This window comes from Myodes glareolus, chromosome 16 (genome assembly GCF_982192425.1).
Source record: "Myodes glareolus chromosome 16, mMyoGla1.1, whole genome shotgun sequence".
NCBI classification, from domain to species: domain Eukaryota; kingdom Metazoa; phylum Chordata; class Mammalia; order Rodentia; family Cricetidae; genus Myodes; species Myodes glareolus.
Genome location: NC_142041.1, coordinates 2,960,392 through 2,986,158, shown reverse-complemented (window position 1 = coordinate 2,986,158; position 25,767 = coordinate 2,960,392). Strand labels below are relative to the sequence as shown.

Genomic DNA, 25,767 nt, shown 5'->3' with positions numbered 1-25,767 from the left:
TCAGAACTACATAGTGAGACTGTTTCAAAAGAAAGAAAGAAAGAGAGAAAGAAAGAAAGAAAGAAAGAAAGAGAGAGAGATAAAGAAAAAGAAGCTTAATTTCCAAGCTGAATTATCTTTGTTGTGAGCCAAGCCTTCCCCTTTTGTAACATGAGGGCTTACTTATTGGGTTCCCACAGTCGTTAGGTCCCAAAGAAAATCACACAGAGGTCTCCATAAATTGTAAACTGATTGGCTCATTAGCTCAGGCTTTGTATTAGCTCTTATAACTTATATTAACCCATTATTCTAGTATATGTTAGCCACATGGCTCAGTACCTTTTTCAGTGTGGCAGGTCATATCCTGCTTCTTTGGTGATCTGGGCAGGACTCGGGGAAAGAGCTCTGGAAAGAGCTTCCTTCTTTCCAGAATACTCCTATTCTCGTTGCTCCACCTCTACTTCCTGTCTGGTTGTCCCACCTATACATCCTGGCTACTGGCCAATCAGTGTTTATTTAAAATATAATTGACAGAATACAGAATTGTCCCACATCACCCTTTCTTCCCTTGTTCCTTAGAGCAAACAGTAGACTCTCTGTCGAAGCCTTAGATTCTGAGGGTTCTGGGTTTTCAGAGTCTAAGAGCCACAGACTAAAACACCTTTTTAAAAAGGTTTTTCTGCTGAATATGTAGAGATTTATATTCTTATTTTCTAAAATAATAGTACTGTACAACTGTGGAAACAGCATTTACATTTTGTTATATGTCATATGTAATCTAAAAGTCAGTTACACTATATGGGAAGATTACTGTTCTATTTATATATTTATTGGTGCTGAAGATCCCAACCAAGCTTTGTGCGTACTGGGCAAGTACTGTGTCTACTCTGCTTGTGTCTGTATCAGCCCTGTACTTTGATTTCAAAATCCCTTGACCTCTCTGCTGCAGCCTCTTTACAAACATCCTTTAATGTATACACACACACACACACACACACACACATACACAGAGAGAGAGAGAGAGAGAGAGAGAGAGAGAGAGAGAGAGAGAGAGACTTACTATATGATGTACAATGTGTGATCACAAAGTTATTATTAGCAATTACTGAAGCACGATTAATAAAAGTTCAGGGTCAGAAATTGCGGTTCAACCTGGAGACCCAAAGTAAAGCAGTCAGTCACTGGCTCTTACCTTGACCTCAGTTGGAAAATGGCGATCCCGCCTCCAGGAATCTCAGAGGGAGACTGTCTGAGAGCTGTCTCCCCCATCTTATATTTGTCTCTAGGGCTGGGATTAACGGCGTGCACCACTGGGGTTAAAGGCTTGCACCACCCGATTTCTATGGCAACTAAAGGTTGTGTTACCATAACCTGGTCTGTAAGGCTGACCAGTGGGACTGCTTTACTCTCAATCTTCAGGCAGTCTTTATTTATTAAGATACAATTGAAATGCCACTACAAATTACAACTGGGGTAAGAAGAAAAAAACTGTTTGCCAATGACCAGCTATTAAGGAAAACTGGGACTACTAGGCAAATCGCTGCCAAAGATACCAGTGTAGCTTGTTGATTTGTTGTTATTCAGTAAATTCTGACATTGTGTAAAGCCACAAACACATGTTTCTGGCATAATGTACTGAGGACACACTGGAAAAGATTAAACAAAAAGTTGGCTTTGGTCTGCCTTTTAAACGATCCTGTCACAATGATGTAAATCAAGACATTTTAAATGCAGAGAAATAATATAACCAACCAGCACTTTAATGACGCTAACTTAAAATTCGCGTTACTTCGGAGATTTTAAAACATTGTATAGTTTGTGGATTAGGGCATTACAGTCACACCCTTTTAACGGTACATTTTCCGCGCTGCACTGCTCCCGGCGACCAGCAGGTGGCGCGCGGCGCGGGCGGAGCCCTCGCGCCTCCTTCCCGCGCTTCCGAGGAACTTGGCGGAGTCCTGGGAGCGCGCACGTCCCGGAGCCCGCGCCGCTGCAGCTCGGTGGCCGCGCACGCCGGACAGCCGCGGTTGGCGTGGCGCGTGGCGGGACTCCGAGGCGCCGGAGCCATGTGGAAGCTGCTCCCCGCCGCTAGCGCGGCTGCAGGTAGGCGGCGGGGGAAGCTCTTCCCGGGAGCTGCTGCAGGGAGGTGGGGGCGCGGAGTCGCGCCGTGGCGCACTTCCGGTCCGACCGGCTCGTCTTCCGGTGGCAGCGAGACTCCGGGAGACTCGGGGAGCCCAGCCGGCTGCTGAGAGCCGGGCTCTGAGATCCGAGCCGGGCGCCCCGAGTGGACCGGACAGTGCATTATGCGCTGCCCGGTGAGATCCACTCTAGTTCGGCTGCGAACCAGGGGCGGAACGGAAGCCCCGACGGGAAACGCAAGGGTGGGGACCGAAGACCCCGTCGGGTGCACGCTTGTAGAGAATCACGTGACGCCCCAGGACCGCTTTAAAGTTTTACTTCGTCATTGCACCCCAGACTCTAAGAACTATGGAAAAAAGCCCCCCATCCGCCCATTTTTGCGCAGCGAAAATGTTGTCCCGTGCTAAGTCGTTGTCGCCATATATAGTCATTATTAGTTGGTGAGCGCTTGCCCGCGGTTGGATTTTATTAACAGGGAAGTTAGTGAGGAAGAAGTTTGCTGACAGCATAAAGGGAAATATACAGGCAGAAGGATAATCCCTGTGCGTTGGCCGCTTTGCAAAGATAGAACACAAGTTTATGTGGGTGAACGAGCAGGACTCTGAGTAGTTTAGCCTGAGCCCAGCTGGGTCTATGAGTTTCTGTGAGATGACAGGAATTTTCAGGACGCGGTGACGCAGGCCTGCAATTCCACACTTGGAGGTGGAGGAAGGAGGATCGGGAGTTAAAGGTTCTCTGTCGTCAGCTACAGAGTTAGAGGCCCGCTGAGCTGCAAGAGATCGCGTCTCAAAACGGATAAACAACCCGACACATTCAAGTTTGAGGCCTTGACTCCCAGAGCTTCACGGAACTCCACACAGCACCTTGGTCAAGCAATAGTTTGTAGACAGAAAATGGACATAACTTAGAAAAACACCTTCACTGAATTTGACTTCAGCAGTCGCCCTACTTGGGTGGACAAGGAGGCATTTACAGTCGAAGGTTGCCATCTGATAGGTTAATGTGACTGGCTGATACCTCGCCATCTGTTAGAACAATGCACTTGTGGGCTGTAGTTCAGTATCCACCCAGGCAGTCTTAACCCTTTATTAACAGGATATCTGAATAAATATGCTTTTAGAAGCATTGGCAGAGGTGCATCTCAGCATCTGATGGGAGCTAAGGGATTAGTTTCCAAATCAGTTGGTCACCTTTGTGTTGTTTCATAAACTAGCAGAACGTTTTCTGTCCAGGTTAATCTCTCGTAAAATGAGTGTAATGGTACCCGCCTGTAATCCCAGTTCCCAGGAAGCTAGGGCTGGAATAGATTGAGTTTGAGAACAGCCTGGTCAACATACTGAGACTTCCTCCCCAAAACAAAATAAAGCGAACCCATATCTCATTGACAAGTTATAACTTAGGCTGTTTAGAATGGACACCAGGGTCCTAATGGACACCATTTATTTGTGATAATATGCCACAATTCTCGAATAGAAGCCCATGATCCCAATTCCCACAAGCCTCCAACACATGTTATTACTCCAGCATTTAGAGATTACAACTGTTTTGTTTGTTGGTTGGTTTTTTAGTTTTTCCCAGATAGGGTTTCTCTGTGTGACAGCCCTGGCTGTCTTGGACCTCACTTTGTAGATCAGGCTGGCCTCGAACTCACACTGATTTGAAATACTACTGCTAATAGTAAAGCAAAATCTCCTAAATGTGTAGTTGCATCTAGTCTGATCTTAATTGTATCAATCTGTTGGGTTTTTGTTTTCCCTCGTCCATTGAAACATCTTTTAATTACTATAGCTTTTTCGCATATTTTGCTATGTGGTAGAAAAGATTCTTTTAATAAGATTAAATTTCTCCTGCCCTTCCTGAGGATCTGTGTTCGATTGAACAGTCTGACACCATCCCATGGCCTCTGTAAGTAATACATACACATGCTACACAGATAGACATTCAGGCGAATGCTCATACATGTAATCAAATAAATAAAAAGTATTTTTGATAATCTTTTTTGTTACCATCCCTTTTTTTTCAATTAGGAAAGGGTCTCAACTATATCAGCTGGCTGACTTTGAACGCACAGAGATCTGTCTGGCTCTGCCCCCTTTGTGCTAGGTTTAAAGTCGAACTGACTTGTCTATGTCCTGCTTTATTTTTAAGATATTTTCCTAGTGAAGTTTTGAGATCATTTAATCAACTCCAAAATCAATGGTGTGAATTTGTTTTATAGTACATTAAATTTATGTTATGTTGGAGGGAGTATTGATTCAGTATTTTTTTTCATTTGCAAAATGGTAAAGGGTTCCGTGTGTTTAGATAACATTATGTATCCTTCAGTGAAGATTTATTAGGAAAAAAATCACATGGGGCTAGAGAGATGACCCTGCCCCTAAGACCTTTCGTTGCTCTTGCAAAGAACCCAGGTTCAGTTCCCAGCATCCACATGGTGGCTCACGACCATCTCTAACTCTGGATCCTGAGGATCTGATGCCCTCTTATGATTGACAGAAGCATCAAGCACACATGTGATTAAGAGGGTAAGAGGTCCTTGTACACACAGACACGCACTAGGGAAATCGGGGACGTTAAACACACGGGCTTGTCTCTTCAGAGAAAGGAGATGTTTGCCTGTCTGCCACCTGGAATGTTGGGAAAGGATATAGTCACCACTGGTGATCTTTCGCCCTTTGCAGGGTCAGGCTTCACCCAAGCCCCCCAGACTATCACATTTGTTTATCTCAGAATTTTCCCCAATGTTAAGCATTGTTTTCCAGTCCATCAAACAACCCTTATGGGAGATGTCCCGTGTACGGCCTGTGTGACGTCTCTGTTATCTTAGGGCCAGTCCCGACTCCCCCAAATGTTACGGTTACCTTAGTCGTTCTCCCTAGATAGACCCTTACCTTGAACAGTCTCTGAGTTAAGTGAGCCCATCTTTGTGGAAGAAGCCATATGCACTTTGTAAAGAGTTTCAGTAGTAAGCTTGTCTTAAGCTTTGTTGTATACACTGGACTAATTTGTTATCAGGAGACATTTTTCTAAAATTGTGCTGTGCCTAAATATGGGTAAAATAAACTGCCTGGTGTCAGGCTCCAGAAGTTTGAGCCAGCACTGGGTAACTAAGTCATCTGCACTGAGTTTTATCCTTGACTCTCTGTGGATGCTCTGCTTCCAGCTGCAAAACTTGCAGGGGCCCCAGTACATGATGTCCACCCGTTTAGACAGGCAAAACGCATGAAATAAACCCAGGAAAAAAAATTTTAAAAAACCAATTTGATGTGTATGCATATATGTACGCTAAGTTGCTTAGCATTTATATAGCAGAAGTGTGATTTATTTGTAATACCTATTATACATTTTGTCACATACCTTGAAAATGTATGTGTACCTTAAATTTGTTGATTTTTGTTTTCCTTCAGGAGAACCATGCAGACTTTTGGCTGGCGTAGAGTACATCGTTGGAAGGAAAAACTGTGCCATCCTAATAGAGAACGATCAGTCAATCAGTCGGAGCCATGCTGTGCTAAGAGTAAACTTCCCTGCAGCCAGCTTGGTATGCTGCTGGCTTTATTTAACTGTCTTGTAAGCAGATTAGAAATCCTGTCTGTCTGTGTAAAATGAAAACATCAGAAGAACCCACACATAATTAGCAGTGATTCTGTTTGAATAGTTTCCTTTTCTTTAGGTGATTTTGAAATTCAGAAAAGGCGTTAGAAAACATTGGGTTTGTCTTTTCTCATGGTGATGAAATGCCAAAGGTAAACTTTGACTCAGGATTTCCATCAGTGATCTCTTCGCCGCGTCGTATTTGATCTGTGGTCCATGCCGTACTTCATGGAACACACAATAGAGGTTGCTTCCCTGCTGGCAGCCAAGAAGCAAGCTGGGCAGAGGTGGAGTCCGAGAACTCTGTCCAGCGCACACTTTCACAGACCCAGCTTCCTTCCCCGGTCCCACCAGTGGCAGCAAGGCCTTTAGCACATGGGTCTTTGGAAGACGCTCAGATCCAACTGTAGGACCTTTACCAAGTGGTTCGCCTTGGTCATGTGCCAGTTCTGGGAATACAGCCATAAGGACTTCATGCATCTCAGGGTGGGGATTGATATATTTTACTGGAGAAAATAACTGACTTGTGCTCTGGGTGTGTTTTATCACACCCACAGGTGTGGACGTGAGTTTACCTGACTGTCGGGACTTATGTTAGTGTTTGTAGCGTAAGAAAAGCCACTGTTTTGTGCAGCCTGCATATGTGTAAATGCCAGCTGCTCAGAAATTCAGGTTTTAAGTCTGTTCTTTTAGGAATGGAGAAGATATTTATTATTGAAATTCCTCTAGAAAAAAGTAAAACACTTGCATTCAGCCAGAAACTCTAGCTTTTAACCTTATGTTCTCGTTGGGTTAGTTTTTAATGGTACAATTTTGATAGTATTAAAAAAAAAGTATAGGAGAGGATATACCTCGTCTTTTAAACACAAAACAGACTGTACCAAACAAACAAAGCCTCAGAAGAATGAACTGAGTGGCTATGGAAATCCACACTGTTAGTACTTCTTGGCTTTAAGAAGCAATCTTAGGGAAAATAAGAATTGCTAGTTGAGTGATCATCCCCGGAAGACAGCCCCATCTACTTAGTTTTTGCTTACCCAGAAAGTTACAGATCTTGTGAACTCTGCCCTGTAATTACGAAGTAGTTGAAGACTTTAAATCATTTGTTGATTTTTTTTCCAGAGTCAAACAGATGAAATTCCTACATTAACAATAAAAGATAATTCCAAGTATGGAACTTTTGTTAATGAGGAAAAAATGCAGAATGGCCTTCCCTGCACTTTGAAGACAGGAGACAGAGTTACCTTTGGGGTGTTTGAAAGCAAATTCAGGTAAGAACTTCCAAAGCTGATTTAAAGCCATGGCTTTATTTGAAATTCTAGGAGAGGTTTTCTGGGTGATGAATTAAACCGCATAGCTGGATGAGCTGGTGTGGGCTCAGAGTCATAGGGTGGGTCGATTGCTTGAGTCTCACGGGTGACATGTAATGCTAATTTGTGGTCACTGCATTTTCTTCATTAGGATTCGAGACTCAAGAAATGATAGTTTCTTAGGAAAAACTGCATTAAAATTGAAATGACTGAATTTTTGAATCCTGTAAGGTGCTGTCCCCAGAATCACGATCTAACCTTACGTCACTTATTTTCATTTGCAGAGTGGAGTACGAGCCTTTGGTTGTTTGCTCTTCTTGTTTAGACATCGCTGGGAAAACGGATTTAAATCAAGCTGTATTACAGCTCGGAGGGCTCACTACAAATAGCTGGACAGAAGAATGCACTCACCTCGTCATGGCGTCAGTTAAAGTCACCATTAAAGTAGGTTGGGGTCTCTGTGTGAGGTCATCTCTGTCGGCTCGAGTTCACGGTAGTGACGTACTCCTGTCAGAACAGCTACAGACTCGTGTACGACCTCCCCGTTGTTCATATTTAGGCTCACTTGGCTTTTCACTGTTTGTTGTCTCAGAAGCAGAAGCACACTGAATAATATTTTAGAGTTTGGTTTGGTATTTTAGAAAGGTTTTTATGTTATCCTTTGCCATGAAATTCATTTGATTGCATAGATACCACATGTAGTCTAAAACAGAGACTGACGTGCTTGCCACTCTCGAAGGTCAGCATCTCTCTTCTCCTCCGTCAGGTTCCCTTCCCCCTGCCCTCGCCACCTCATGACTCACACTGCTCTTACGGAAGCGTCTGCTCACAAAGACTAGAGAGTTCGCATAGTTCAGTATTACCTCAGTGAGTCCCGCCAGCACAGAGTTACAGCAGTGATAGAGGGCTTCGTAACTGTGCCTGCTTATTACGTCCTAACCTAAGGTGCGACCAAGGTCTGACTTCTGCTTTAGATGGTGTCTCCTTTATACATTCAGGACTTTGATAGGAAAAGGTGGCTCTACAAAAACGTAGAACCTCCTCTTTGTAGTTTTATAACCTACAGCTTCCTTTTAAATAAGCTATTGAGTGAATATGTGTATTTATAGTTACATGTGATTTTTCTGTTTTAGACTATATGTGCCCTCATATGTGGATGTCCAATTGTAAAGCCAGAATACTTTTCTGAATTTCTCAAAGCAGTTGAGTCCAAGAAACAGCCTCCAGAAGTTGCAAGGTATATAACTATGTTAAATTTGATAAAATATACCATAAAAATAAGTAGGCATTGCTTTTATTTATATTAATTCCATATCAAATATTTTTAACTGATTCAGGCCATTTTTCCCAGCACAGATTTGTGTGTGTGTGTCTATCCCTGACTGGTCTGGAACTCAGAGAGATCCACCTGCCTCTACCTCTACCTCCTGAGTGTTGAAATTAAAGGAATGTGCCGCCACACCTGACTCCAATATACTTACATACCATTTACACCCCTGTTGTCTGTGTTTAACAGTAACCAAAAATTGGATTTTTCTGGTTTTTTTTGGGGGGGGGGTGTTGGTTGGTTTAGGTTTTTCATATATATCATTTTCATCTAGAAGTTTATTTTATAATCTGTTTAACAGGTAGCACAGTATTTTGGATTCTAGTCAGCAGTGGATGGTTCTTAACCTTGAGTCCTATGGCCCTGTGAGAACAGCTTCAGGAACTATCCCTTCCATACCTGCTGGGTCTCTCTTCCAAATCGTATTTTCTCCCTCAGACACCATCTCTTTACCTCTGGGAAGTCCTGTAAACAACAACTCTGACTAAAAGCATGATTTAGGGGGAGGGCCTGGTAAATGTTTCCTGTTGTCTGATGCCCTATTGTTTGAAGCTTATAGAGTTAGCTGTTGAATCCTCCTCCTGTTCAGATTCCTGACCATTAACACCATGACCACAGTGACGCAGCTTTACTGCAGTTCTCAAAAGTCCCACTCTGTGAATAGCTCCTAACTTAGCATCTTCTTGTGGTCAGTGTTTTCACTACTGACAAATGTTTCCTGTCAAGAGCTAGGCATGTTGGTACAATCCTGTAATCCTAGCACTAAGGAGGCCTATGCAGCAAGGTGAGTCCAGCCTGCGCTGTAAAGCAAGACCCTGGCTGATGGAGGAGGGTTATCTGTCTATTCTGCAGAACATAGCAGATAGTGACTGAACTGCCTTTGAAATTTCCTGCTTCATGGAAATGTCTCTGGATATTATGGGCCTGAAGGCCGAAGATGGGTGCCCCAACGATACAGAGGAACTTTGGGTGACTGTCCAGGCAGCAAGATGTCTCTGTCATTTCTAGAGTTTTGAAAGTTGCTTACTTCTTGTTTACTTAGGTAATATTATATCCTTCTGGAGTCTTTGATGGAGTTAAAGAATGGATAGTCATAGTTATAGTTTTCCATTATTATGATAAAGATATAGTTATAAATATTGTGACTGTAATTCTTCCTTGATAACTGTTTTGTTATATGTAATTTTACTATGTTAAAATGAAAGCCTTTCTTTTTTGTTTAAACAGAAAAAAGGGAAATGATGGAGGAGGGTTATCTGTCTATTGTGTTATTTTCATTGGTCAATAAAGAGACTGCCTTGGCCCTTTGATAGGACAGAAAATTAGGTAGGCGGAGTAAACAAAATAGAATGCTGGGAAGAAGGGAAGTGAGGCAGAAGCCATGGAGTCAGCCACCAGGTCAGACATGCTGAATCTTTCCCGGTAAGCCACACCTCATGGTATGATACAGATTATTAGAAATGGGTTAATATCAAGATATGAGAGTTAGTCAGTAACTAACTCTCTAGAGATAATGGGCCAGGCAGTGCTTAAATGAATACAACTTGTGTGTTGTTATTTCTGGGACTAAGCTAGCCGTGCGGGAGCCGGGTGAGGCGAAAAGCAGGCCTGCCCGCAGCCCTCACTACACCTGGCTTAGAAAAACAGCAAACAGAATTAAAAAGTATGTAGTTATTCACCAAGTGGTCGATTCTCATACCTGTCTGCACCTACGTAAGACCAAATACTCCTTTTTTTTTTCTTGAGGCAGGGTCTTATTCTATAGTCCTGGCTACTCTTTCTGAAGACCCTGGGTTTCGTTCCAGCACCTAGATAGTGAATTCACAACTGTCTGTAACTCTAGTTGAGGTCTACACATAGTATACCAACGTATACATATGCAAGCAAACTCTCATAAACATAAATTTTTTAAAAACTCGCTATTAATAGAAATGAATATAAAAGAGATAATAAACTGTAGTGACTCTTTATGTCATAAATGCTTCTTTTAGTTCTGGAAAAGTGTGACTCGCTCTGAATTTACATCAGGGCATGCTGTGGTGTTATTACGCCTAAAGTGCTGTCCTGTTTGGTGCAGTTACACCCCGGGTGTAGGTCATCCCGAAACAGGGTAGGACAGTCACCACCACGTGTACCTGATGTGCTGGGACAGATGAAGTCATTTCTAGAAGACTTGGTGCTGTAAAGACTGTTGAACTGTATCGTGCATATTCAAACAGGAGAGTCTACATTGTGTGTCTGAACATAAGAAAAAGAGGAGGGAGTTTCCGTTCCGTGTGTACAGAGCTCTCATGTTGTAACATGTTGTCTCGATTATTTTATTTCAAACAAGCCTCTCACTGTGGGGAGAGTCTCCACAGCTCTCTGACATTCACATGTAATTTGCTGGCTGTGCAGAGACTGTAAAGCTTCGCCAGCCCTTTACACAGCCTTTTCTGTGTGTGTTTGCAGTGAGAGCGTGGGAGGTGAGGTGGAGCGTGCTTGCTGACAGCTAGCTATGGGTTCACACATGCACCCCTCCTTACCCTGAGCACACAAGGCCTTGTGCCTACTCGACAGTCTCCAGGCCGTGGATGAGAACAGATCGGCCACAAACAACCTGTAGCTTCATTCTTGCTTAACATGTGTCTTGTTGCGGTCATTGCCCTCGGTGTAGTTAAGAAAATACAGAGGCATTTTGCTAGAATGCATGCAACCATATCTGATTTTAGGAAAAGGCATTTAGATACCTTTGCTACTTTTGTTTCAGATAAAGCTTTACCGAGAAAATACAAAATAAAACAAAAACCCTCAAAATAGTGGTTTTTGTTTGCTTCTTCTTGGTTTTTTTTTGCTTTTTTTTAAATGACAGGATCTCACTGTGTTGCCCTGGCAGGTCACTCATGTTGTACTGTGTTCTCTCAGTTACTCTAGCCCATCATGTAGACCAGGCTAGCCCTGAGTGTGCACAGATCCTCTCCTTCTGCCTCCTGGGGATACAGACACCGATCGTTGTGCCTGGCTCAAGTCATAGTGAAATTAAACCTTTTTGGTACCAGGTCGTCACCTGATTCACAAATTTAATAGTAAACATAGAAAAGCATATAATTAGAGTATATTTTAATTATCCTTACAGTTTTTACCCACCCATTGATGAACCAGCTATCGGAAGTAAAAGTGTTGATCTGTCAGGACGACAGGAAAGAAAACAAATCTTCAAAGGGAAGACATTTGTATTTTTAAATGCCAAACAGGTAATTTTAAAGCTTGGATACATTAGTTTTTTTTTTAAGTGTATTCATTTTTTGTGTATGTGTATTTTGTCTGCATGTGTATCTCGTGCATGCCTTGTACCCTTGGAGGTCAGACGAGGCTGTCATGCCCTGAGACTAGAGTTAGACAGTTATAGTTACCATCGTATGGGTACTGTAAACTGAACCCAGGTCCTCCGCAAGAGCATCCAGTGAGTCACTCTGGCGTCGGTCCAGCCGCCACATTAGTGTTTTTATTGGCAGCTATTAGGGCTTTTTTTGGTGGTTTTATGTAGATGTGTGAGTAAGACAAAGAGCTGCGTGTGTACCGTGACCTGCTTGTGCGTGTATCTGATTTGGGTGTCTCCAAACACTGCCTAATTGGCCCGTGTAGTTTGCGTGAGTGCCATAGTGGGAAGGACAGAAAACGTGTAAGTCCTTGCTGGTTTAGCTAAGAGAACATGTGTGCAATGTCTTTTGTGTTCCAAAAAGTGGATTTCAGGAGTTTATGATGCAGGTGAGCCAGCCCTCGGTGAGCTGCGTGAGGTGTGGGCTACAGACGGGCTGCTGAGCCGGGCTTTCCAGGGTGGAAGCTCAGATTGCCTCTGGGAAGTAGGATGAATTCCTGTCTTTGAATTCCCAAGTCCAGTTTGTACCTAGTGAGCGTGTTGTCCGAAGCCTCACTGCAGCTGATGCTTGGCTTGGTTCAATGCTTCTTTTTCCAGCATAAGAAATTAAGCTCAGCAGTTGTTTTTGGAGGCGGGGAAGCCAGGCTGATGGCAGAAGAAAATAAAGAGGAAGATAGTTTCTTTTCGGCTCCTGGGACTTGTGTTGTCGACATCGGAATAACAAATACACAGATCATAATTCCTGACTCCCAGAAAAAATGGGTTCATTCGGTAATGGATGTGCTTCAAAGGTACGTCATCATTCCTCACTGGTTAGGAATGCAGGTACATTTATGTGCAGTCCAGCTAATGTAACTGTGTCTACAAGGTGTATCATTTGGGGGCCTAGAGGGTGGAATATCTTTATAATCTTATGTAGGTATTTTCTGCCGTTTACTCCTTGAATAAAATTTATAGAATTTACTTCTTTTTTTTCCTTTTTTCTTTCTTTCTTCTTTTATTTTTCTTGCATTTTGTTTTATTTTGAGACAGGTTCTCACTATGTAGCTCTGGCTATCTTAGAACTCACTATGTAGACCAAGCTGGTTTTGAACTCACAGAGATCCATCTGCCTCAGCCTCCCGAGTGCTGGGATTAAAGGTGTATGCTACCATGTTCAGCAATTTCTTAAACTTAATGAATGAGTAGTTTTTATGCACAGTGTATAGAAGCTGATTAAAACCCGAAAGGTAAAATACTTTCTAAAAGTACATAGAATTTAGAAGCTTTCCTTCATAATTACTTGTACTTTGCATATCACATATATGTAATTCCATATATATGTGTGTTTATGGGAAAGTATACATATACTTATATGGACTAGTAGGGGAAATGTCAGCTGATTTTGTTGTTGTTGTTGTTTTATTTTGTTTTGGATTTGTTTGCTTGTTGATGTTTGGAGACAGAGCTTGACTCAAACTTGATGTGTAATCAAGGAGGACTTTGTATTTCTGATCTTCTTGTCTCTACCCCCGGAATTATATTATAAATCTAACCCAGCATGCTGACCTCATGCTAAGGATCAGGCATACATAGGGTTTTGTTTGTTATCACTAGACACTCTGCCGGATGGGCTCCTCTCCATCCCCATGAGCAGGACTCTCCTCAGAGCCAAACTGCTGCCAAATTCAAGAGCCTGATTGAGCCAGTCAAAAATACCATCATAGCTGACTTTTTTTTCCTTTCTCTTAGGGGGAGTGGGGGTGGGTGAGGGAAATGAGGTCTCGTGGTGTGGCTCTGGCTGCCCCAGAACTCACTGTGTAGAGCAGGCTGGCCTCTGACTGAGTAGCTTCCTCCAGCAGTCGTAGCTAATCCTGCACTAATTGCATGGAGAGAGCAGAGGGAAGGACAGTCTTAATTGCTGATACATCTCTTGGGGCCCTAAAATCTTATTTTTACTGCAATATTGTTATAATCATACATGCAGTAGAACTCTAAATTCAGAAAACATAAAACATGTCACATAATTCAAACTACCACAAATTTGAAACAACTGTCCATTGAGTTTTAAAAGGTGCTTTGTAGCTTAAGACTTAAGCTACAGTGTCTATATAACATTTTTTAAAATTATACTAAGTATTCTGTTTCATAAAATCATTCATACTGCAGAATGTAGCAGATAGAGTCCCCATAAGACTCCTGCGTGAAGTAGTCTGTGCCAGCCCAGGACTCTCAGTGGGAGGGAGGATGACTGGAGTCGCTGAGTGAGGCTGGTCAGTGCAGCACAGCCAGACTCTGTCCTCACAGTTCCTGCAGAGATGGCTGAGTTGCTGGAGGGTGAGGGATTGTCCACAGTACTGCCCTAGTGAGGAATTTAAAAATACTTTCTACTTTTCAAGTCTCTCCATATTGTAGAATTTTAGCATCTCTTTGGGGAGAAAAATAGATTTGTCAAGCTTGATATTCTATTAATGAAAGTTGTTAGTTTTAGTATATTACTATATTTAAACTATTTTCTTCTCATAGACATGGTCTTAGGCCTATTCCTGAAGCAGAAATTGGATTGGCTGTTATTTTTATGACTACAGAAAATTACTGTAATCCTCAGGGCCAGCCTTGTACAGGTAAATAAGGCATTTTATTGATTGTTTAGAAAATCTATGAATGTATGTATTTATTTGTTTATATATGTACTTTACTATTATACTTGTGAGGTGTAACCATTCCTTCTTTCAAAACTCACCTATTTATGCATTCGTTCATTTACTCAGTTAATACATAGTTCTGCCATAATACTGGGTGCTGCTACAGTTGCTGATTCATTAGTGAGTAACGTGAGCACGATCTGGATTTGAACAGTGAACACGCACAGTGCACACACAGTTCAGAAACTGAACAGGCGCTGATGTACGAGTTCGCACCACACAGTCCAGTCCGCGCCGACCGACTCTTAGGTCGCTGCTGGGTGGTTTTCTCCTGCACTGCTTGTTTCTGACGTGTCAGGGAAGTAGGTTTGCTTCCAAAACACAGAGTTTGAAGTGCTTGGGAAGTTTTAAATATGTCACATGATTTCTGCTGCTGAAGTTGTGTTATGAATAATATTTTCCCAAAGTTTGTGACTAAAATTCCTGGAGTTTATCCTTAGATTAGAACCTAGAGACTACTCTTCATCCTGTTAACAAGAAAACTAGCGTAGATGCTAAATATCACTACGTTTATGGAGAGGCTGTCCCTTCCTCACGCTTAGAATGGTGGGAGCTGGAATGATGCTCAGCTGTAAAGAACACTGGCTGCTCTTCCAGAGGACCCAGGTTCAATTCCTAGCACCCACATGGCAGCTCACAACTGTCTATAACTCCAGTTCCAGGGATCCAGCACCCTCATATACACACACATACAAGTCAAACACCAATGCCCATAAAATAAAAAATAAGATTTAAAAAACTCTGTCCAACATTTTAGAAATAGCACATGCTGTTTGTTTTGTTGCTGTTATGAGGGCGGGGACCAAACTTGTCAATAATCGAAGCCCTGAACAATAAACATGGAAACAGAGCTGCATCTAAGTCAGTAGCCTCTCCTATCCTAGCTCCTAGTCTTTTGTTTCTTTTCAGAGCACAGATTCTCAACTATATATACACTATAGAAGTAGTTTCTTCTGTAAAGTCAACTTCCTTAGCTCACAGTGTTCTGGGAAGTGGCCGAGGCAGCTGGGTGCTTTGTTTGGTTGTAAACTTGCATTTCTATACAGACCTCGAGCCACTGGGTGTGAGTGTCTGGAGAAGAGCTGGTCTAGAACTGTGTATGAGGAGACGCTTGGCCTGCAAGCTTCCGTCAACCTCATTTTCATCCCACGTCTCACTTCTCAGATCAGAAACTCACCCTCCTCCTTCCTGTCTGCAGCCACAGCCCTGTTTACATCTGCACAGACCTCTGGGGGTCTGTGGTGGTTCCTGGTGGCTCCTGCCTCACTGCCCGAATAGCATCCATCACCACTCTGGTTTTTCTGAATCCTCACCTACCTCTCACTGTGAACAGAAGCCTCATCTAAACTCAGTCTGACTCCTGGACAATCTAGCCGCAGCCGCTCTCCTTCAGCTCTTCCCACTTCCTGACGCCTCTACAAAACACCTAACGCCTGTTTTAAAAAGCTTAGGTTACTAGTTTACAAGGTTATCTTGGCAGTGTGAGCCAACAAGACTTTTCGTCTGCAGTTTATGTGTGAAAAGGCCTTAGCGGTCATTGACTCTTTGTATTGAAAGGCAGAAGGTAGAGCTGGTACTGTAGCTCAGAGGTCGGGTGCTTCCTAGCAGGTATAAGGTACCGGGCTCCGCCCTCAACAGTGAGTAAATACAGACACTGTTAAAGCCGGCAGGTAAACAGAGCAGGTGTCCTGTAGTAGAAAAGGGAGAGTAAATAAACATTAGACATAATCCAGAAGCTTTATTAGGAATGGTGTTAAGTATTATTAGTGTTGGTTCATTCATTTCAGCAGCTGTCCATGTATGGTGACCCCAACCATAAAATTATTTTCATTGCTACCTCATAGCTGTGATTTTACTGCTGTTATGAATCATAATGTAAACATCTGATATGTGGTCCCCGTGAAAGGGCCACTCTACTCCCAGAGGGGTCATGACCCACGGGTTGAGTCCCTGTGTTACGTGAATAGAAGAGGCTGACAGTAAGCGATCCTGGGCGTGTGAGGAACCTGAACTGATGGCCCAGCTCTTTTATAACTCTGAAATTACTAAAATTAATGCTCATCGTAAGGTTTAAGAAGCCACCAAGTAAGGTGTTCAAGTCTGAAATTGCAGCTTTCCCAGGCAGAGGCAGGAGGAGTTCAGGGCCTTATGAGAGGAGCATGGGCCTTATGAGACCCTGTCTCCAAGGGAGAGGAGCAGATGGCAAAGCTGAGAAAACTGGAGATTTTACAACAGTCGGGGCCAAACTGGTCCTGCATTTGGCTTTTGACGGGCAGAGCAGGACCTTCTCTAGGGTGTGATTTCATACAGAAACCAGGCCATGGACGGTAGTGACAGTCTGCACAGTCTCAGGGTAGCCTTGGCTCTGGTGTAAATGGATTCGTGCCAGTAGAGCTGGAGAGTCTCTTCCTTCCCGTTGTCTTTTTCTCTTCATGTTCATGAATTGATTTGCAATTACTAAGCATTTATCAGTAGTTGTATACATACCTGCCATCGTGTTACCCACGAGGCGTGAGGAAGTGAGTGTGTGAGCCGGTCAAGGTGACGGCAGCAGTCATAGTCCGGCTGACTTCTCTCTTCCACTCTTGTTGTCCAGTGAGCAGTTTATTTTGCCCCTAAGACAGCTTGGGGTTTTATAATTGTTTCCATGTTACATGGAATGATTGTGACTGTTTTTTTTCTTTCCACTTGCATGATGTACAGAATTGAAAACAACTGCTCCGGGACCAAGCCTTTCCCAAGGCTTGTCAGTCAATGGAAAAATAACGCCGAGTGCTCCGGTGAATATGACCGCATATGTAACTGACACAGAGTCAGAGCAAGCAGATACATGGTAAAGTACCCTTCTCATCATGTTACTGTCGTTTTTGTACCAATTAATAGCGTATCCAAGAAGAAGTTGCTCCCTCTCAAGTCATCATTTTAGAGATAAAGCTTGGGAAAAGGGAATGCGAGAGAAAACTAGTTGACCAGCCTTAACAAAAATACCTCTTGCCAGAGTAGGGGTGTGAGAATTTAGAAACATTAATAAAGACTATGAAGACTCGTGAAAAATAATAAGACAGAAACCACAGAGGAGTGTGGGAGGGCGTTCCAGTTTATTTTTCCATAGCTTTATACCCATTACAGATGAGGAGAAAAAGTAACAAAAGATTTTTATTAACATGATCCAAAGGATAACTCAATGCTCAATCGCTTTAACACCCTGAGACATCCGATCGTTAGCACTTGGTTGTCTGTAGTTCTTTCAGCAAGGAAATCTTACGGAGCTGTGAGCTGTCGGTCTGTTGTAATTACGTAACTCCACTGATGCAGAATCGCAGTCGCTGTAGACGGCCTGTGACTGAGTGGCGTGCTGAGGCCGATCCAATTGAATCTGCTGACTGTACTTTTCTTTCCTTAGGGTAATTTTTATTATTCCTTCAAATGTGTTTGAAAAAGAGAACGAATTTGTGACTTTGAAATTAATTTGAACTATAGTAGCCCCTCCTTACATGTACTTCTAATTACCCATAGTAAACCATCGACTGAAAAATCACTGGAATTAGAAATTCCTAAGTTTAGCTCATGCTTCTGAATAGCGTGATGAAGTCTCTTAAATTAGTTGCTCTCAGCCTTCCTAACCCTGTGACTCTTTGATACAGTTCCTCACGTGTGGTGACCGCCAACCAGAAAATTATTTTCCTGCTACTTCATAACTGTAATTTTCTACTGTTGTGAATTGTAGTGTAAATACTTGTGTTCTGATGGTCTTAGGTGACCCATGTGAAAGGGTCACCTGACACCCAGGTCGAGAACTGGTACCAAGTTATCTTACTTAGATACACATTATTCGTTTGTGCAGCGGGTCCGCACTGTGTGTGCTACACACGGTTTGCCCGTACTAGCTGCCGTAGTTACTGGATTAAGTGTCTTAGTGTTTCAGTGCGTACGTTCATGGAATTCTCACATTGCAGTCTGATGCTGTATCACAGTGCCCAAACCATATCACACTCCTCATCGTATCCACGTGGTGGTTATTTTGTGTTGTCTCATAAGAAGGGTGGGTACAGTGCAGTCAGACTCTTTGGAGACACCACATTCATGGAACTTTATTGTAGTATGTAGTGTTCTATCTTTTTTAATTCTTTATATTTTTTCTTTTTTAAAGTTTATTTTTATGTGCATTGACAGTTTTGCCTACATTATGTCTGAGAGTGTGTCAGATCACTGGAATTGTAATTGTAGACAGTTGTGAGCTCCCATATGGTTGCTGGCAATTGAACCTGGGTCCTCTGGAAGAGCAGCCAGTGCTTTCTTAAGTACTGAGCCATCTCTCCAGCCTCCATAATTACTCTGCTTCGTTAGTTCCTACTGTTAGTCTCTAATTTGTGCCTAATGCCTAGAGTAATGGTATAAATACATACAAAACGTATTTATAGGATTCAGCACTGTCTTTAGTTTCAGGCCTCGGGTCTCGATGGTCTTAGAATGCACCCTTATGAATATGGGGACAGTATTATAAATATGCATATAGTCTGTATAACTGTTACAGGGAGCCCACCAGAGATCACCAGTCAGACCAAACTTAGAGCCAATTGAAAGCCGTTTTTCCAGGCAGCTGTAAAGTATTAAGTATTCCCACCCAAGTGTGGCCCTGAGCATTTACACCAAGGGGCTTTTAAAGGCAAAAACCACATTCTGGTGTCTCACTCAGCAGCTACAGGAGGAGGTTTGCACCATTAAGCAGTTTAACAAACTAAGATAAGAAAGCTAGGACATCTTGGCCTTGGATCCTAGAATTGAGGAGTTGAGGAATTTGCCACATTTCTTTATCAGGAAGATCAAATTCTAGTTCAACCTGAATGGCTTCAGCAGGAACACAAGATGGGTTGCCCTGTTAGATAATTTGGGAGGTGCTATATTAGGTTGGCCTGGATATCCAAGTAGTTCGTGTTCATCCCTACGTGTAGTTTTTCAGTGGTTTCTCTTGTTAGAAGAACTCTGTTTCTTTTTATTTTGTTGTTTCCCAGAAAAGGCTACCAATTTGTATTCTGTGAAAGTTTTCAAAGTCTTGTTTCCAATATTACACAAAAGCATGTTCCCTATTGAGATATTTAATAACACTATGTTAGTTTTTTTTAACTTTACTATTATATTAATTGGGCAGAACTTGTAAAAGAAACAGTTAATTTTTAGTAGTTGCTTGAAAGACAGCTTTATTTGTTTTTCAGTCTGTTCAATCATATTTTACAAGACAATGCATGTCTTTAAAATATTTTCCTAGTAGTAGTCTGGAGTTGTATAGCAGAGACCACCATCTGGTTAGAGAGACTCTGCAGTCTGTACAGCAATTTAAATGTACCGGTATGTGTGATACTGGAATAATAGGAGTTTTCCTGACTTTCTGTATTTCATTATAACAGTCTTACATGAAAACAATTTTATAGTGTTTAAATGCAATAGGCTAGCGCCTAGTTTAGTCTCCAGTAGGATACTTGGTTAAGGCTGTGAGTGTGCTTGGCAGTTATTTCTAGGAGTGTGTCTGAAGAAGTATGCTACCGCAGGGAGAATGCAATGTTGTCCTTGAGACCTTAGGTCGGTCTTCCCATTCTTGGACTGGGAAGACACAGTTGAATTAGTGTCTAATCTTCTGAAGTTGTGTTTCTCAGAAAATGCTGCTAATTGTTCTCTTTCCTTCCTTTTCCCGTAGCATGTCTTTGAGTGAAAAACCAAAAGAAGTAAAGATCCGTGGAGTGGAACAGAATGTTAGACCACTTTCACAGGGAACTTGTAGTATGAAGGAGGCCCCCCAATCCAGCTCCAGCACTAATCATGTGGCACCAAATTCCCTGGTTAGGGAAAAGAACCCAAACTATCAGCTTTCACCAGTGAAAGTCCCTGCTGCTAATAAAAGCAAAGATTGGACTTCTCAGCTGCAGCAGAACTCCATCAAAAACTACTTCCAGCCATGCACCAAAAAAAGGTATGTTGTCAATAATTCCCCAACTGTGTCTGTGAAAGAAGTGTTCAGATAGATAATGTACAGTGGTGTTTTCTTTAGCTGTTTCTGTGGAAAGCTCGTCTTTCTGTATTAAAGATTATATTCTGTGTGTGTGTGTGTGAGAGAGAGAGGGAGAGAGAGAGAGGAAGAGAGAGAGAGAGAGGAAGAGAAAGTTCAGAAGATAACATGTAGGAATCAGTTTTCTTTGCACCGTGTGGATCCCTTGAACCAGCTGCAGACTGTCAGGGTTGGGGCCCTAGGCTGAGCTCCCTCGCTGGCCCCGTGGTTTTATTTCTGAGCCACTAGGCCCATTATACAGACTGCACTTCGTTTTTCTTCATGTCCTCCTACTTTAGCTTTTGTTTCTGGGTGCTTGCATCTTTAGATCTCTCTCTCTCTCTCTCTTTAATAACCTATCTTGCAAGGTAAAAAGAGTGGATTATAATCGTCAGTTACTCCCTCCGTGCCTCCTCAGATCTGTATCTCCCCTACCATCCATTTGCAGCCAGCTCTGCACTCAGGTCTTTGGCAACCTAGTCAGCCAAGGACCCAATGCGAGTCCTCTGGGCTGTGGTACAATCGCATAAACAGAAGCATTTAGTGCTTCTGACCTGGCACACGTGTTTACAGTATTCAGTTGGTGGTAGCTTCTAGATTTAGCCTGTTTGGCTTAATTTTTTGATACCAGCTCTCATTAGCCCATCAGATTACAGTCCCAGGTATAATTTTAATTGCCTATGAATTTCCTACACTGCTAAATAAGCTGCTGCCTTCTGCCCAGTGGGTCCTGGGTGTGTCTGTGTAGTTCTCTTTTCCTTCACACTGATTTATCTCTGATGATACATTAGCAGAGGACAGGGCTCTCCATACGCTCTAACCATAGGCTGCATCAGTCCTTTCAGCAGAGTAGAAATCATGACGCACATAGCGTTCTAAAGATTTGATTTCCAGTAATACTGTTGGTAGTCAGGAGTGAGTAGCAAGGACTGAGAAATTAAACAAAATTCTTGTCTCTGATTTTGCTTTCTTTTCAAACCTAAGGGAAAGGGATGAAGAAAATCCAGAAATGTCTTCATCCAAATCGTCAAGAATGGAACTGTCTTGTTCTCTTTTAGAACAAACGCAACCTGCTGCACCCTCACTGTGGAAAAGCAAGGAGCATCCTTCTCAGAGTGAGCTTGTGGACAAGGAAGCAGGGAGCTCACTTGTGGGTGACAGAGACGTGAAACCCAATGGGACGAGTCCTGCCACTAAATCATTTTCCACAGAGTATCTTAGACCAAACAAAAGGAAAGAAGTTGATTCGGCCATAGAAGAGGAAGTATTGGAAGAGCTACTCAAGCCTGCGGAGCTGGGGCTGGAAGTTCAAGTGAAAGTTGAGAAACAAGAGGCAGACATCGGTGTCAGAAAAAAGCCAAGGATGGATGTAGGAAGGGGTAGTCACCTTAGTGGTGACACGGTGCCAGGAAGCAGCAGAGTGAGTGTAAGTAACAGTTTGTTTTATGAGTCAGGATCTGTTGTACCCAGGCTGGTCTCAGATTTGATGCATAGCCTTTGCTTCTTTCCCTTCAATTCTGTTCCTCATTGATCCACTGCCCACAGTGTGTGCAGAGCTACAGAAAAGTAGTTCTAGTTTGAGTCACAGAAGTCTGTGCTCTCTGCCTTTCCTGCACATCCTCAATATCTACTGTTGTTACACACTCGTTCATGGCTCCTGTCACTCACGTCTTTGGAATCCAGACAGGAGCAGACAAGAATTGAGCACCGTATACCCGTGGACACCACTAGTATTTTGTAAAACAGCCAAAGCCTTTCATTTAATATTTAAGGGTTTATGATAACAGTATTAGACAATATTATTTTCCTGTACTACATGGTTCTATAGCATAGTTCTTTTGTTCTTACTCTACTGTTTTAAATCTTAGGACAGGCCGAAATAAGCAAGGGTGCAGTGAGATCATCGACGGCCTGACTACTCTGTAGATGGGAAAAGATCCTTGTATCTTTGAGAGAGAGAATAGCCAAAGGCGTTTGTGGGAGTCCAAAGCAGCCATGAGTCTCTCCCTGGGACAGAGAGGAGCCTAGCACACGGGACTAGCTCTCTGAAACAGAGAGAAATTGGGGGGAGATAAGTCTGAAAACTGTAATAGTCTGGGAGTTTAGGGAAGAAGGGGGGTTGTGAAAAGCCAGGACACTAGTGTGGGGGCTTTGGTACGCATAAAAGGTACAATTTAGTAGGGACCAGAGCAGCCTGAAGGTGAGCACGGGGCTTTGATGTGTAGCCAGCTGCCCGTTTGTCCTACTCCAGTAGGAAGAGATATGAGAAGTAAATGGCTTTTCCTGGCAGAGAGAAATCCGCTTCTCAGGCCCCTGAGGAATGCTGCCTGTGATACAGTCCAGCCTGAGCCAACAGTTCCATCTTGAGATGTCTCTGCCTCAGGCAGGGTGGAGGATGGTATTGGTTCCCTTCGACCTAAGAATGACATTATCAATGGAAAAACAAGTGTGGGAGTTAAGAGAGTAGGCAGCCACTATATTCAGGTGCTAACTTGTTTTTAGTAAGAATCCTTGCAGAGAAGTTTTTGTTTGTACATCATTAAGGAACATTTTATTTTTCTAGCACTCAGGAGTCAGAGGTAGACAGATATCTGTGAGTTTGAGACCAGGTTCCTAGCCAGCCAGGCCTATACAATAAGATCCTGACTCAAAACAAACAAACCAACCCTTTTTATTTTACGATAATTGCTGATTCTCTTTATGTGAGAGAAGTAGTATAGAGAGCATGCGTGTGCCCTCAGCTGATTTTCCTGTGCTTGGACAGCTTGATAAGATAAGATACAGCATCACACTTAGGAATCACGGTGTCGCTAACCAACCTGACTCAGTATGAGATTAGTTTTCATTTGATTTTCTTACACGATTTTGAGAGTTTATCTTTGTAAATGCTTATAGAGGAAGGTGGACCAACAATTTATTGATAATCTGCCATCTCAGAAATAGTATCTTCTTGATAAAACCTTTTCTTTTTGCGATACAGATCAACTGTTCATGCAGTTTTCTGGCCATGATTTTATAGCTTTCGTTGTGTCCATACTGTGTTGGCTGGTCTCTAAGTGTGTAATTTATGTGCTTCCAAGGGCACAGAATAATTGTTTTTAAGGTTTTTAAAAACATGATCTATAAACAGTATTTTTTACTTTTAGCAAGAAGATGATGAACCAGAAAAGAAAGTTGAAGTCAAGAAGGAATTACTGTGGTCGACAAAAGACGAAACAGCCGTAAGGAGATTCTTATTTTTTTCTTAGAAACGTTAGACATAAAAGATTATTCTCATGCAAATTTCTGTCAGATGCATCCTTGTTTAATATTTCCTTGTATAATTCTGGTTCATTTTGTGATTTTCCCCTTTCTGGAAATAGATTATGTTATGGTCATGAGACAGGAGTGTAGAGAACCTTAGGTCTAACTCTTTTCTCTGGACCACACAGATCCGCAGTCTTTTAGATTAGTGTAGAGAACCTTAGGTCTAACTCTTTTCTCTGAACCACACAGATCCGCAGTCTTTTAGATTAATCATTTTTTTAAGGATTTTTTAAATCATTTTTTAAGAAAGTCATTTGTGCATAAGATGAAGCTTTTCTAGCAGAACTGTTTATATCAAATACGGTAATGGATCTATGATACCTGTAAATTACAAAAGAATCAGGCCAGGTTTACTTAAGGTTCAGATTGCATTCTGTTGTTATCAGGTGAACCTTTTTGTTCTTTTTGAGTGCACATACCTTACATATACATTATGTAGTTCATAATTGGAAAATAGCTAGGTGTGGCCTTTGCTTTTAATCCGAGCACTACTAAGGCAGAGATGAACTCTGAATTCTAAGCAAGCCTGGTCTGTATAGCAAGTTTCAGATTAGCCAGGTTAGTGAGACCCTTTCTCGAGGGAAAAAAAAAAAAAAAAACCTCGATGTGCCTTGATGTTCGATTGGATTGGATTAGAAGTAAAAGGAATTGCAGATCCAGGCTGTGCATTTTAAGTCATTATAGTCAAAACTATTAATAGGAACTATGAGAGTCAGTACATTTTTGCCAGTGAGAAATAAGTTTATTTCTATACCATAAAAGCCCATGTTTCCAGATTTAAGGAGCTCTTGAAAGCATTTTCTGCTCATGGTACTGTTGCCCTGTAAAAAGTCAGTGAGATTCCTGATGACGTAGTAGTCAGTTGGTAGGTAGGACATGGTGGATAAGGCAGAACCTCACAGCTCAGCATCCTCCGCTCTGGGGTGTTGACAGATGTGCAGGTAGATGGGGTGGTGGAAAATTGAGACCTTTCTGTCTGTCTGGTAACTGTGGCCGTTGCAGCGTTGGGTGCATCCCATCAGTTTGCCGTACACGCCTCTCGGACGCAGTGGTCTCACTAGGAATTAAAAAGCTGTCCTGGGTCAGGCCAGCAGCCAGCAACCAGTGACTGCGACCGTTTTCAGATGCACGTTTGGAGACTGTCAGTCCATCCAGTGAGGTAGCCATCACTGTTGTTGTATACAGCACACTTTGTGTTGCATATCACAGTGTTGGTTGAGAAGTGGCTTGCTCTGTAGATGAAGAGGATGCTATTTGAGCTGACACATTATTATACTGCTCAGTTTCTGGGCACCCACGTGTGCGGCTTTTTCACCTTTCCAGTTTGCTGCAGACGCTGAGCAATTATTGAATGGCCCCTAATGATTCTTCAACAGTTTTCCTTGTAGTTGTAAGAGCTTCTTCACTGACTGCTCTGAGTTGGCCATGCTCCCTGATGGCTGCCCACCACGCTCCTCATTTTCAAGGCTCTGGCCTCTTGCTAAGCCTCCTGAACCATCACTGGCCATCATGTGTTCGTGAGCAGTTCCTGGTCGAGTGTGTTGTATGTTGTGTCTGCTGCCTTGTGAGCCATTTTGAACTCACTCAGCATCATTTTTATAGTGTAAAGTAAATATAAAGTAAGCAGGAAGTAGTAAGAAAAAACGTAAAGCTGGAAATGTGCGTTACATTTGTTGAGAATGTATTCCAGTGTCAAGCGGCAGGTTTTAACAGGGCAAACTGCACTTATTACCAATGTAGTAATAGCAAATGACATAAGCAGAGAGTATCAGTGAACAGGTTATTAGTTAATGACCACAGGTGCTCGTTCAGAATTGGTTTCTAGATGTCATGAAAATATAAATACAGTAGGTGGGGACTGGTAGAGTGGAATAGTTCATAATCATGATTCATGGTGCCCATGGGAAGCTAGCAGATAGTGATGAGGTATGTCGGAGACTCTAAAGGAGGAAGCTTGCTGTGGAGTGCTGCCCAAGCCGCTGTGTGGAAACGCTGTGCGTGCTGGAGCGCTCCGAGTCATTTTCTGGTTT

General features: G+C 42.5%; 1 protein-coding gene across 1 annotated transcript in view; it reads left to right on the top strand.

The window, feature by feature from the left end:
- Window positions 1-1,924: 1,924 nt before the first annotated feature.
- Nbn (nibrin) overlaps window positions 1,925-25,767 on the top strand; it is a 29,007-nt gene continuing 5,164 nt past the window's right edge. Inside the window, exons 1-12 of the mRNA XM_048420085.3 lie at window positions 1,925-2,082; window positions 5,526-5,659; window positions 6,835-6,983; window positions 7,307-7,466; window positions 8,156-8,259; window positions 11,465-11,582; window positions 12,305-12,498; window positions 14,213-14,310; window positions 17,095-17,224; window positions 20,084-20,356; window positions 21,416-21,857; window positions 23,578-23,652. Of these exons, the coding sequence (XP_048276042.2) occupies window positions 2,046-2,082; window positions 5,526-5,659; window positions 6,835-6,983; window positions 7,307-7,466; window positions 8,156-8,259; window positions 11,465-11,582; window positions 12,305-12,498; window positions 14,213-14,310; window positions 17,095-17,224; window positions 20,084-20,356; window positions 21,416-21,857; window positions 23,578-23,652 (1,914 nt within the window). The 5' untranslated portion in view covers window positions 1,925-2,045. The remainder of the gene's footprint in view (window positions 2,083-5,525; window positions 5,660-6,834; window positions 6,984-7,306; window positions 7,467-8,155; window positions 8,260-11,464; window positions 11,583-12,304; window positions 12,499-14,212; window positions 14,311-17,094; window positions 17,225-20,083; window positions 20,357-21,415; window positions 21,858-23,577; window positions 23,653-25,767) is intronic.